This window comes from Scatophagus argus, chromosome 13, assembly GCF_020382885.2.
Source record: "Scatophagus argus isolate fScaArg1 chromosome 13, fScaArg1.pri, whole genome shotgun sequence".
Classification (NCBI taxonomy): Eukaryota; Metazoa; Chordata; class Actinopteri; family Scatophagidae; genus Scatophagus; species Scatophagus argus.
The window spans coordinates 9,130,997-9,142,800 of record NC_058505.1 but is presented as its reverse complement, the minus strand read 5'-3'; the positions used below and the strand labels follow the sequence as shown (position 1 = coordinate 9,142,800).

Here is an 11,804-nt window from a genome sequence, read left to right as displayed (position 1 = left end):
CAGTGTATATATATATATAGTGCCAATAGAGCTGATTCTTCTTCTTATATAAAAATATTTCCTATTCTTTTGGCTTGTCAAATAATTTCTATCAACCTTTCGAATTTCAGATAACATCACAATTTGTAACGTTAGACAACTAAGACATTTTTGTCACATGTTGTTTATGTTGCTCAGATGAACTTAAATCCTACTGGGATCGATGAAGTAAACCAACAGCTAAAGGAGTGAATCGCACTGTACTCGTTTAAAAAGTGCGGCTCCTACAGCAGCATCGAATTTCTCGTAGGTTATTGCGTCCGTCACTGCACTTCTCCAGGTGTATTGTGGGAAAATAACAGAAAAAAAACGCTGTCGAGTGTTTTGCTGCAACATGAGAAGGGGTGTGGTTAATGTGAGGCTGCAGTGTGGGAACCTATTTGTGCTTCATACAGGAGGTACTTAGGTGGTTTTTACCAGCTCTGGTATAGTTTTATTAAACTAAAGCATTTCATCGTCTTCTGTATTCCTTATCAACTTCATTTTCGTAGTTTTAGACATGAAAGATTAAGGCACTATGCCCTAAAAATGCAGAAGAAATAATTGTTGTTTTTTTTTAAAACTGATTTTAAAATTGCATTGGTTAAGTGGATAATCTGAAGATGCAGCCGAAATTTCTGATATCTAGCTTCACAGTCAGTCAGTACATATTATCCTTCAGTGTTTCATTTTAGTAAATTTATTACTGAGGATCACAGTCAGTACAGGGGTTGCTGTCATTCAACCTATTTTTGCCTTCCAGCTAGAGTGCTTTTGAGATAGACCAAATATCAGTTGCTGCGAGGTAGATAAATGCATCTCCAAAAGTCAGTAAATGCTAGTAAAATTAATTGATTAAGATAATGCGTTACTGTGATCATATATGTTCTCTTTTGTTTATTTTTTAAGTGGTCATTTGGGTGAACTGGTCCTTTAATCTTTGTAACGTTTTATAAGCAAATCCTCCCCCTCTAGAGGTCACTGTATCACAGTCATTTATTTCAAGCTGTCCAGGCTCACCGTTTTTCCTTGCTTTTATCCTTGGGTGTTTCCTTTTCTTTTTCTTCTTAGCACTTCTTACATCATATGTCAGTTCAGTCACAATTCTCTGAACAAAATGTCTCAAATTTTCTACCTACGGTGGCATCTCCACAGCTTCACTGCTATTGTATATAGTATTTTTTCTATTTTTTATCTTTATCTTATTGTATATAGTACCTTTGTGTTCTTACTGCTAGGTGTTTGTTTTTGTACTCGAGAGCAAAGTCTAACCGGAGTCAAATTCCTTGTTTGTACACGCGAACTCGGCCACTAAAGCTGATTCTGATTCTGATCTTGTACAGTTAACAAAGTCACCTGTGGTCCTTACAAAATGTCCACTATCGTATCACTTGAATAGGCAGCTGTTCAGGGTCAGGGTTCGGTAGATAAGCAATTCTCATTAATCATAAGTTGTCATAATATATAAAGGTAATAAAATTATGTTATGTGTGCTTCTCGTGTGTCTCCAGAACCCTAAACAGAATACTTGGATTATAATGACTTAGTTGTTGTGCCTGAGCAAAATTCAGTAATCAGTGTCAGAGACTGTAATGGTAAGGAAATCGTTTCTGTAAATTTGTTAATAATAAATGTGTTGTTTTTAAGTGCTGTTTCAAAAAAAGAAGCACTCCACACTTTTGTTATTGTGTCCACTAGTCTCCACATGTCTTCTCAGCTAATTGTGTATTTTTATTAGACTCAGATATGAACTGTGTTGAGTTTCAGAAAAATCTTTGTTAGCTGGGAGAAAAGTGCTAATAGGGTACTTTAACAAAATCCCTGCATCTCAACTCTCAACTGTCTCAACTGCATATCAAGTCTAACAATTAAATACACAAAAATAACAATTAGTCATTTAGTCCCAGGTCGGCTGTAATCAAACACTGGAAACAACCGTGGAAGTGAAAAAAAATTCTCTACATAAAAAGAGATGCGATCTTGAACAAGTTACAAAATTACTTGTTATTCATGTTGAAAATAGACTCAGTTAAAGTGTGTTGTAAAAGGATGACCTCGTTTCATCTGAGTTTTAAGTGTGCTTGAAATAGTTTAATACCTTGGATCTTAGCAGTTGAAGAAGATTGAGGAGCTCTGCCAAGGAGCCGGTGAGGTCACTGACCTGATCCAGGCGCAGCTATCTGAATTTTCTGAGAAGTCTTTACTTGTGAAGGCCAGTGGCTGCGTGTACTGGATGGTCACATCCTTAGATGGTAGTGTAAACTAATGTGTCTGGTTGGCACACTAGAGCACCTAAATATAAAAGACAATCAATAGAGACTCATCTCTTTCTTATGCAGCTACTTCAGTTTGGTCATGAAATGATCGTCAGATTTTTGTATTTTATTGTTTTTTTTTATTTATCAGGCCTCTCTTCTCTATTTTAAATTAACGTTTGGAAGGTTTATGATGTTAGTATTGTGTACATTTAGTTGTCTTGTTTATTTTGAACGTCAACATCAATAAATCCAGTGGTGAAAGGTCCTAACCCTAGGTCCTGCATTTAAAACCTTGATGTATGTTACTGAAGAATGAGGAACTTCCATGAACAAGTTATTCATGGGAGTTCTGCATGAGGTAGGGGGCAGTTATAGCAGTCATTTCTAACAACGTCATGAACAACATCATAATGTGGGCTCTCATTGTCTTTTATCTTTACCTAGATGCAGGTACATTGACCACGATTCTGGTCTTGGGACTAAACCAAGGAAGATGAGTAAAATCAGTAAAATCATTTGCCCTGCGTCAGACATCTGACAAAGTTTTTGCTCCACTTGCATGCATAGATCTGACTACTAAAGTCTCAGAGCCTTTTGACAAACTAAACAATAGTCCCTGAATTTGTGGAGACACGACAAGGTCATTTGCTCTCCCCTGTTCACACTAGAAACATTGTCTTGCTGAGAATATATGAAGCAAACCTCTTGTTCCTGATCACGACCTACATGACACAAAATAGGATCTCTGCACATCCTGATGATATGTTATTATATATTTGGAAAGCCCACAGGTGAGCAAACTGCTGCTACTACAAACTATGATATTTGCCTCTGAGATGCAGTGGAATAAAAGTATGAAGTTGCAAACATGAAAATACTTGAGTAAAATACAAGTACCTTACATGTCTACTTAAGTATAGTACCTGAGCAAAATGTACTTAGTTAAATTCCACCTTTGAATAAACCCTGTGCGGGAGACTTGAGTGAGTCAAGCACAAGAGACACAGTGGATATTCAGGATTTTGTTTAACTTCAATATCCACAGGAGACACACTTCAGTATGTGTATGGCGCCATTGAACAGGAGACAGTTAGACAAAATACCCTCATTTCGAGCCTTTTGCTAAGTTGACATGAAGAAATTAAACCATGGCTATGAGTGCTGGTATGAGATTATACAGTATAAAAGTAGACTAGTGCAATGAAGTAATATTAACATCAAATGAACAGAACTCAGTTTGCATCTCACACATTCAGTTGTGGATTATGTTTTGAACTTCCGCATGAGCACATGAGTCGCTCCCAGGCTAATTACTTATCTGTATTTGTTAAGTCAACACTGAAATTCTACCTTTAACTTAGTTCAGCTTTTATTTAATCAGGCAGTTTCCCGAAGAACAGGGTTTTGTTTTTGAGAGACCCCTTCACTGAAAACTGTAATAAAGTTTTGATGGAGAAATGGACATGTGTAACCAGGTGAATTGGAAACTAATACAAACAGAAAACTCAGTGTTACTGATGGTAAGAAATTTAGTGTGATATATGAACCGTGTGTCATTGATTGTGTTGTATGTGATTAATGTGAGTACTGACATCACTTAATAACAACATGGTGATCAGGCAGGGGCTGAGCAGCACAACTCAGCCTATGCACCTAGCATATATGTGACTGGGCCTTTGCACTCAAACATGGTGCTTTAAGTATATTTTCTGGTCAGCTGGAGTGATATCACTGTCTGTTTTGTTCTAACTGAACAAAACAATCAAGCTTAAGTTGGAAGCATGTGAACTCTTCCCCGTGTCCCTCAATAGCTCTTCCTTTGATTGCATTCCTCAGCTGCTTATCTGCATTATATGCAACCACCAGATCAATAACAATGCAACTTCATTTCATTCAGAATGCATGGTGTGTTGCCAGAAGATGTTTTTCTGAGGTCACCAGTGGTCGATGGATAAAAATGCAACAATATGAGACTGGCTCCATCTTGTCTTCAGTGAGGAAATGTAATAAGAGTTCACTCTGTCTGAAATGGTTTTATAGTAAGGCCCTTGTAAGGAGTCACATGAAGGCTTCGGGCACAATGACTTATTACGATGGGGAACAGCTTGAAGATTTGTATTTAGTCCTCATCTCTGCAAGTTAAAATGAGAATCAATAATTCAGACTGGTTTCATAAATATCGCTCTCCCACTTTTTTTTCGCTCTGGGTTCAAATGAAACTCAACTGTTCAAGTATTCATGACGACCATCAGTGGCCTGATCGGTTCTCAGAGGCTCTTGTGGATCGTTTGGAGCGAGATAGCAAATGAGTCCACTAGGAAATCTAACACTCAACTTTACGACGTCATTGTGCAGTTCTGATTTACACTTATTTCGTATAATGACATTTATTCAAGCCGAAAAAAGATAAGATGAGACACAAGGCCTTCACTCTCTTTTTCTTTCTCTGTGTGTACATTTTTGACACCTGATATTGTGGATTTAATTACAATGTCTCAGCACATCGTCATGAGGACAAGATTCTCTTTCAATTACCGTAATTTTGAATAGCTTACATTTTCTGATGGATAATGCTATGAGAGATGATTCAGATTACACGGTAGGGAGTCTGTGTGCCATGCTGTTATATGATGGGTCAGTGATTTGCCAAGAAAGAAAGCCCCACAGGTAACTCTTGTGTCATATCCTTTATTACAGAAGATGCCTGACACCAACATTTTCATGTGTCAATCCATACTAAATTAGCCAGAGAATTAACTTCATAATTCATGCAAATGCACAGGGCATGAAGCTCTGAATATCAAGTTATTTTATTATCAACCCACCATAATTAGCTTGTGAAACATTGCTATGAAGTAAACTGGCGAGGGATGATATCATTATAGCCAGAATAAACAATCATTGTTGCCGAGTTGTACTGCACACACTAAAATAGAGTGGAGCTGGATGTTGATTTTAATGTGTTGGGAAGGGGAAGTTCCAAATTTGGTCAACAGATGGTGGCAGAAGGCTTACAATAACGCACACACAACGTGAAATGTGTTGCAGAAGTGGCTTGTTGTTACATAAAGAGAAAGATATATGTTTGTGTCCACAAAATAATCACCTGTTACCTTCAAACATGCCATAAAAACATCAAGAGCTTCATGTAGCTAATGTTTTTTTAAGAGGTTAGATCTTCCTCATTACAAACAGAAGCACAAAGTGAAGACATGTTGGAAGCTGTTTACTTGGCCTACTCTGTCATTAATTCATGACAATCATAAATAATGACTATGGTGTCCAAAACTGCAGGTTCCCCTTGCTACTGAATTTATAATTGCTCAATGCTGCTGTACCAAAAACTGAAAAGTTATGTCATATTGCAGCTGTGCAAAGATATGCATTATCATCCTGCTGTCAAAACAGGTTGTGTTACATAATGAAGAAGAAAAACAAACCAAAGAAAAAACAGACTTCCACCATTATTAAATTAAGTAAATACCACAGCACCCATTTTCACTGTATCAGACACTACTGACACTTTATTATGCCTTGTGAAAAAAACAGAACAAAAATGCAGAGATGGGTCTGATTTTCTGAATGATCTACATTTAAATCCCTTGGAAAACATTCTGTGGTAAAACTAATATTAATCTTGAAACTGTGTTTCCCAAAGTAATGCTGAGAGGAAGAACAATAAAAAATGGTTATTGCACTCTATATTATTAATGTGTGATAAATGCTGCGGGCTGCCTGGGAGTTCAGGAACTGTAATGCTTGTAATTTTCCTCCATTATATTTCAATGAATTTTTTATATAAAACTTTTTCATCTTGGCACAATTTCCCTTTCCTCCCCCACCCTTCAAAACGTAAATTCACTTGACCTGAAACGATGTACTATTTCAAAGACATAAGATACACGGCTTCCTTTGTCTCTAGCTGTGTTTGATCAGTCACTATCCGCACCACCACACTCCCTGCAGAACATTGACTGATTGGGACAGTCACTGGCCTTGCACAGCTGTTGTTGTAATGCGCATTCAAGCCAACAGGTGGCTCTGTCCTCTCCTTTTCAATGAGAGAGAGAGAGATCCACTATGATTCATATCACAACACTTCTGAGACTCCATAATGTAATAGCTTTTAAATATGCAGTGATATTTGATGATGCATGCTGCACAGAAAGGTGGCCTAATATGACATCCAGGTATGCGCTTGAGACAATAGAAAAGCCTGAAAAAGCTCTGCTGTATCACAGCCTTTTCACGGTTTGCCCAATGTTAAATTTTAATAATTGTTTATTTTGTCATTATCAAATATATATGTGTATGTACAAGACACCGAGCCACCGAAAATCTAGTAAAATTGTCTATCAGACTTCCAGACTTTCTTAAATAAAAGCACAATATCAACGCGGAGTATTTACGAGAAGATAAACATTTGGTGCAAACAAGTCCCTCTGAAGCCCATATTGTGGTCTGTGTGCGTGCGTGCACGTGTGAAAGTGTGAATTTGTTGGCCTGCGGGGGACATAATAGCCGGAAGGTTTTCCCTCAATCGAGACAAGTAACAATAAATGTCACTCCCGATGCAGCTGCAGCATCTACGTTTGTATCTTGCAGTTGCCAATTTTTCGCGGTTGCATAACTGTCAGGTAGGTTATTATAATGATGTGCACGTTGCGAGTTTCTCCCCCTCCACCAAATCCAATCACACCCTCCCCCATCTCAAGTACAATTACGTGATGGGTGACGTTTCAGCATGCGGAGGAGGGCGCTGGGCAGGGACCACTTGGACCAAAGAGGACTAAACGCTATTTCATTTCAGCGCAGAAACAACGCATTCAAGGCAGTGGACCAGGGCGCCTTGCTGAAGCCTAGCCCATTGTCTCCTTCAGACAGAGCAACTAAGGAAAACGGCTTTGACCAAAACAGCGGTGTAGCTCATAGAGGAGTGTCCAAGTGGTAGGCATTGCGGGTTTGTAAGCCACAGAAAAAAAGGGGGGCCCTGGATAGATCTGGCCAATAACGGAAAATGAATCACAGTCAAGTTTTAGTAATATGAACAAGAGCCGCGTTTTGTTGCAATTGGCGACCAACTATTGATGCTTCTGCGCCGATCGTTTTCCAGACCATCAGTTCGCGCGGACTTCTTTTGTTCGCATCGCTTGAATCCCAGATTCTAGTCTGCATATTTGTGTTGCCGTTGTTAAAGAGTTAGTAGCTCCAACAAAAAAAACAAAAAAACCTAAGATGAATTTCCAGTCGAGCGTCCCAGTGTCCGGTATCTCGCAGCAGTCTCAGCCAGCCATGCCCACTCCAGGCACAGTCCCGGTGGCAGTTCCCGTCCCAGTGCCCCAGTCCATCCCGTCCCAGTTCGGATCCGGATCGTCTGCAAGCTCAGGGGCTGGCCAGTTCGGTTCGGGGACTGTTTCAGGTCAGGCTACCCAACCCGGCCCAGCGGGCTCGCAGTTTGTTTTGTCCAACTCAGCGGCCATCAGGGCAGAAATCCATCGGTTCGAGTCTGTCCACCCGAACATTTACGCAATCTACGACCTGATCGAGCGCATCGATGACCTGGCCCTGCAGAACCAAATCCGAGAGCATGTAATCTCCATTGAAGGTGAGTGAGCGGGGAAATCATCCGAGGTTTTCTCTGTCGTTTGGTGCTCCTCATTCATTGAGGGTTAGGGGGGGTAGGAGGTGATCTGTGTCTGTTTTGTTTTTTGGTTTGTTTTTTTGGGGGGTGGGGGTGGGTTGGGGGGGTCTCCTTTCCCTTCCTTTTATGTACACATTGTCATGGGCGCATAGCACAGTGTCAACAATCACACTTTGAAGATGGGGGCGTAGTCGATCTCATAGTCCTGCTCAAAGAATGAATTGCCCCCATGCACTGCAGTGTTAACAATAAAACGTTCTCTTGCACTCACAGGAGGCAGCCTGTGCCATTGTAATTGGCTCTCAGGAAATGTTTCTGCTTCTTAATGGCACTGGCTGAAGTAAAAAAAAAAAAAAGTCATTCTCAAAAGTCTGACTTCCAATGAGTGTCAGATTTTTATTTATTTAATGTTTTAATTTTCAACCCATGTCCATGGAGTGGAGGCCACCAGTGTGAAGACACATGTTACGTGAAACTAATTACTGCCCTGAACAATGCAGAGGCACGCTCACAAACAGAGAGAGTAAGGATTCACCACTGGAGATGGCATGATGGACATAACTGAGCTTGTTATAAAGCTAACCAGTGGCTATATTCTTTGTCCAGCTGCAAATAAAGTTCAAATGTTATTGCCTTAACAGGGAAGTGTGACAGTGACTGTAAAGCACACCTCTATGTTGAGTGCTGCAGCAGCTTGTCACATTCAAGTGAGGAAGATGCTCTGTCACATGTGAGCGTCTTAAATGATGGTAGTGGTTTCTCCCTGCTACTCACCCGCCCATGTGCCCGATCAATGGCTGTGTGACATAGCAGCAGTCAGTTTACTGTCCATCAAAGTCCACTGTCACGGGTCTCCAGGAGTATTAGACTACCATTTAAATGCACATGTATGCAGCAACACTGTTTTGGTAGCACTGACTTGATTTAGATGCATTTTATAGGTCCAAATAAAATGCTAGCAGTTATTCTTGAATTGTATTGTTTGTAGAATTTGAGAACTAATTTGCAGTAATGGGCTTGTTCTTGGCAGACATTTTGAGTCCACAGTGAAAGAGTGAGGTTCAGCAGTGGTGTTGTTTTGAATTTGGCTTGACTGGGCTGAACAAATTTGAGAATTTTATCATTTTAACAACAACAAAGCAATTTTTATATTGTGAGGATTCAGTGACTACGCTTCCACTGCAGCATTGACAGCATGCCAGTGGCAAAGAATCCTGGGAAATATAGTTAAGTGCTAAAAAAATGTTTAATGCAACTTTAATGAAGATACTGACTTTCTGGTTTTAATGTTTGTAAGAGGTTTGTAAGAGGGGTTGTTAGAGATGATGTTGGCAGTATTTAGCTAAAAAATCAATCAAAATCACTCAGAATTAAACTTGGATAAGGACTTTGTGCTTTCTGTTTTTGCATGAGTCTCATGGAATGAAATAGTGAAATAAATGAAATCAGTTTATTGTGAAAATTAGAAATCAGCTGGTGGGTTCTGACTCAGTTCAACCTTTTCTTTTTTTCATGATTTTTGCAGTGAAGCTTTCTCTTGTTTTCATAGGACAATACTGCAATACAATCTTTTATAAATTATCTCTTATGTCTCTCTTAAAACCCAAAAGGTTATAGCTTGCTTCATTCACAAATCTTGTTGATACAAATAGTTTGTGTCTCCCTACAAAAACATGCAAACACACTCGACCTAAAAGAAAACTCTGTGCTCATCTTTCAGTATTGTAATTTTGTGATGTTGAAATTCACTTTTATTGGTTCTTCTTCAAGCTGTTCTGTCTGTAGGGTTTTATTCTTCCAGCATGCCCTTTAACAACCTTCAGAAAAAGCGCTGATGCTTTCAGTTTAAGGCGGCATGTTAGTGTTTGAATATTTGCACTGCTGGACAAGCTAGCAAGTGTACGATTACTAAATCATATCTGAAGGATGCTGTACTTTTTCACTGTTCCCTAAACACCACACATGGACTGCATTGTTGTCTACAGCAGCTTCTGTGGAGAAACTGGTGACATCTTTCTCACAGTTGTCAGTGTGATTGTTGAACAAAAGCATTAGAAACACACCCAGAGCTTTCTGATTCTTATTTGCTGCATGCAAAACATGACACTTCTTGCTGGTGTTTGAGACCAGAAGGCTCTCAGAAGGGGTTTGCATCAGCTATATCTAACCTTGGGAATAAAAACAAAACTGTGATGGTTGTGCTGTTGTGTCCACACCTGCAGGCTTATACAAAATGTTAAACTGGGAAATGTTTAACCCCAAGCAACAACCCACTGTTAAGCAGCAAAACAGGAGCAGAAATGCTAAGTGTACAGCCTGTAACTGTTTATTTATGGATCTGTTGAGCACATGTTTTTGGGTAAACTTTGACATTATGTGCAGGAAGAATGGTGATGAATTGGTATTTCTCAGCACAGCGTACTCCATACATCAAAAGGCACAACAGACTGAGGTGTGTCTTTCACAAAATCTTTGCATTAGCTTTGTTTTATCTTCTTGTTTTTTTTTTTTTTTTTTTTTTTTTTTTTTTTTTTTTGCTTTTAAATGAGTTGCAGTTGCCTTAATGACTGTAACTTCAAGAAGCTTTGAAGCGCTGCAACAGGAGACACTGGCTGACTTGTCTTCACCTGCACTCTGGAACTGCAGAGCTGTTCCTCTTCAATCTTGCATCATTGCAGAGTCTGTTGCTAAGGAACCAGTGGCTCATGCATTTAGCTGAAAATGCTGGAGAAAGAGTGAATAGAAATTATAGCCTAATACCCTTACAAAATGAATTCTCGTCGTTACCCAGATTTCCCCATTGTTTTGTTGATTAAAAATACCTTTTATAGTAATATAATGATCCATGATGGTTTTTGTGTATGCTGTTTTGCCTCATGTTGTTCCTTTTGCAGTGATTGAAATTTGGGGAGCTGCTTTGTTTCTGTGAGCCAGTTCACATTATTTTTCCTTCCTTTTTGTCCTGTTTAATACAATGTTTGTGAATATTTGTACGTTTCATGTTAATCTGTAGTAGCAGATATGTTGAAACCAAGGTCTGATTAGGTTTAGGCACAAAAACCACTCGGTCAGCATTAGGAAAATATCATGTTTTTGCACAAAATATCTGGGTTGGTCTCTAGAAATACTGCTTGTTAAAAAATATTGTTTCTGTCACCACAAATGCAGTTGGAAAATGTCCAGTGGTGGACCTACTGCTTGCCCCCCATCTCGCTGTCACACCACCACCATCCTCCCCTCTTCCAGATGAGGAATTCGGCTCATATACATGTAATACGTCATTTCAGAATTGTTGATATGATACATATGAAACACACAGATGTAACGTCCTTGTTGACTCCAGTTTCCCATCAAGTACACACACACTAAAGATAGCAACCTCATTATATTTTGCACAGTGTCCCAGAAACCAACCAGTGCTCCTATACTTTACTAACTGGCTGTGGGTTTTCAGTATGTTAGTTTGTGGTAATTTAATGAAATGCTTACACATAAATAAATAAACAAATAAAGAAAAACAAGTAATCAAATTTCAAAAAAATCAAAAAAGAAACAAAAAACACCCCGGACTTAATGGTGAACTTGCTAGTGTGTAAAAGTGCGATTTCTTGGACAATAATTTCATTGAATCCGTATTTTTTGGCACGTGTATCGGTTAAACTTTGTTTTTGGTTTGGGAATGAGTATAGGATGGGGCTTCATCTCCATGTGAGCACCAAGCTCATAGAGTGCCTTTGTAACTGTGTCCCCTGAAGGAACATATTGACTTTTTTTTGGAACTTGTCGGAACAACCAACACATAGACTTGTAATAATAGAAAAGTCAGTATATGCATGGAGACAAAACTGTTGAGTCTTCATGGATAAATGTCTAATGACTGGCAGCTC

At 39.1% G+C, this 11,804-nt stretch overlaps 1 protein-coding gene across 2 annotated transcripts in view; it reads left to right on the top strand.

Moving 5' to 3' along the window:
• The first annotated feature begins 6,910 nt into the window (after positions 1 to 6,910).
• The window catches only part of agap3 (ArfGAP with GTPase domain, ankyrin repeat and PH domain 3), a 111,468-nt gene continuing 106,574 nt past the window's right edge, over positions 6,911 to 11,804 (top strand). Inside the window, exon 1 of one of the 2 annotated variants that reach the window (XM_046407334.1) lies at positions 6,911 to 7,881. In XM_046407334.1, the coding sequence (XP_046263290.1) occupies positions 7,512 to 7,881 (370 nt within the window). In that variant the 5' untranslated portion in view covers positions 6,911 to 7,511. The remainder of the gene's footprint in view (positions 7,882 to 11,804) is intronic. The other variant, XM_046407332.1, reaches the window with a different exon arrangement.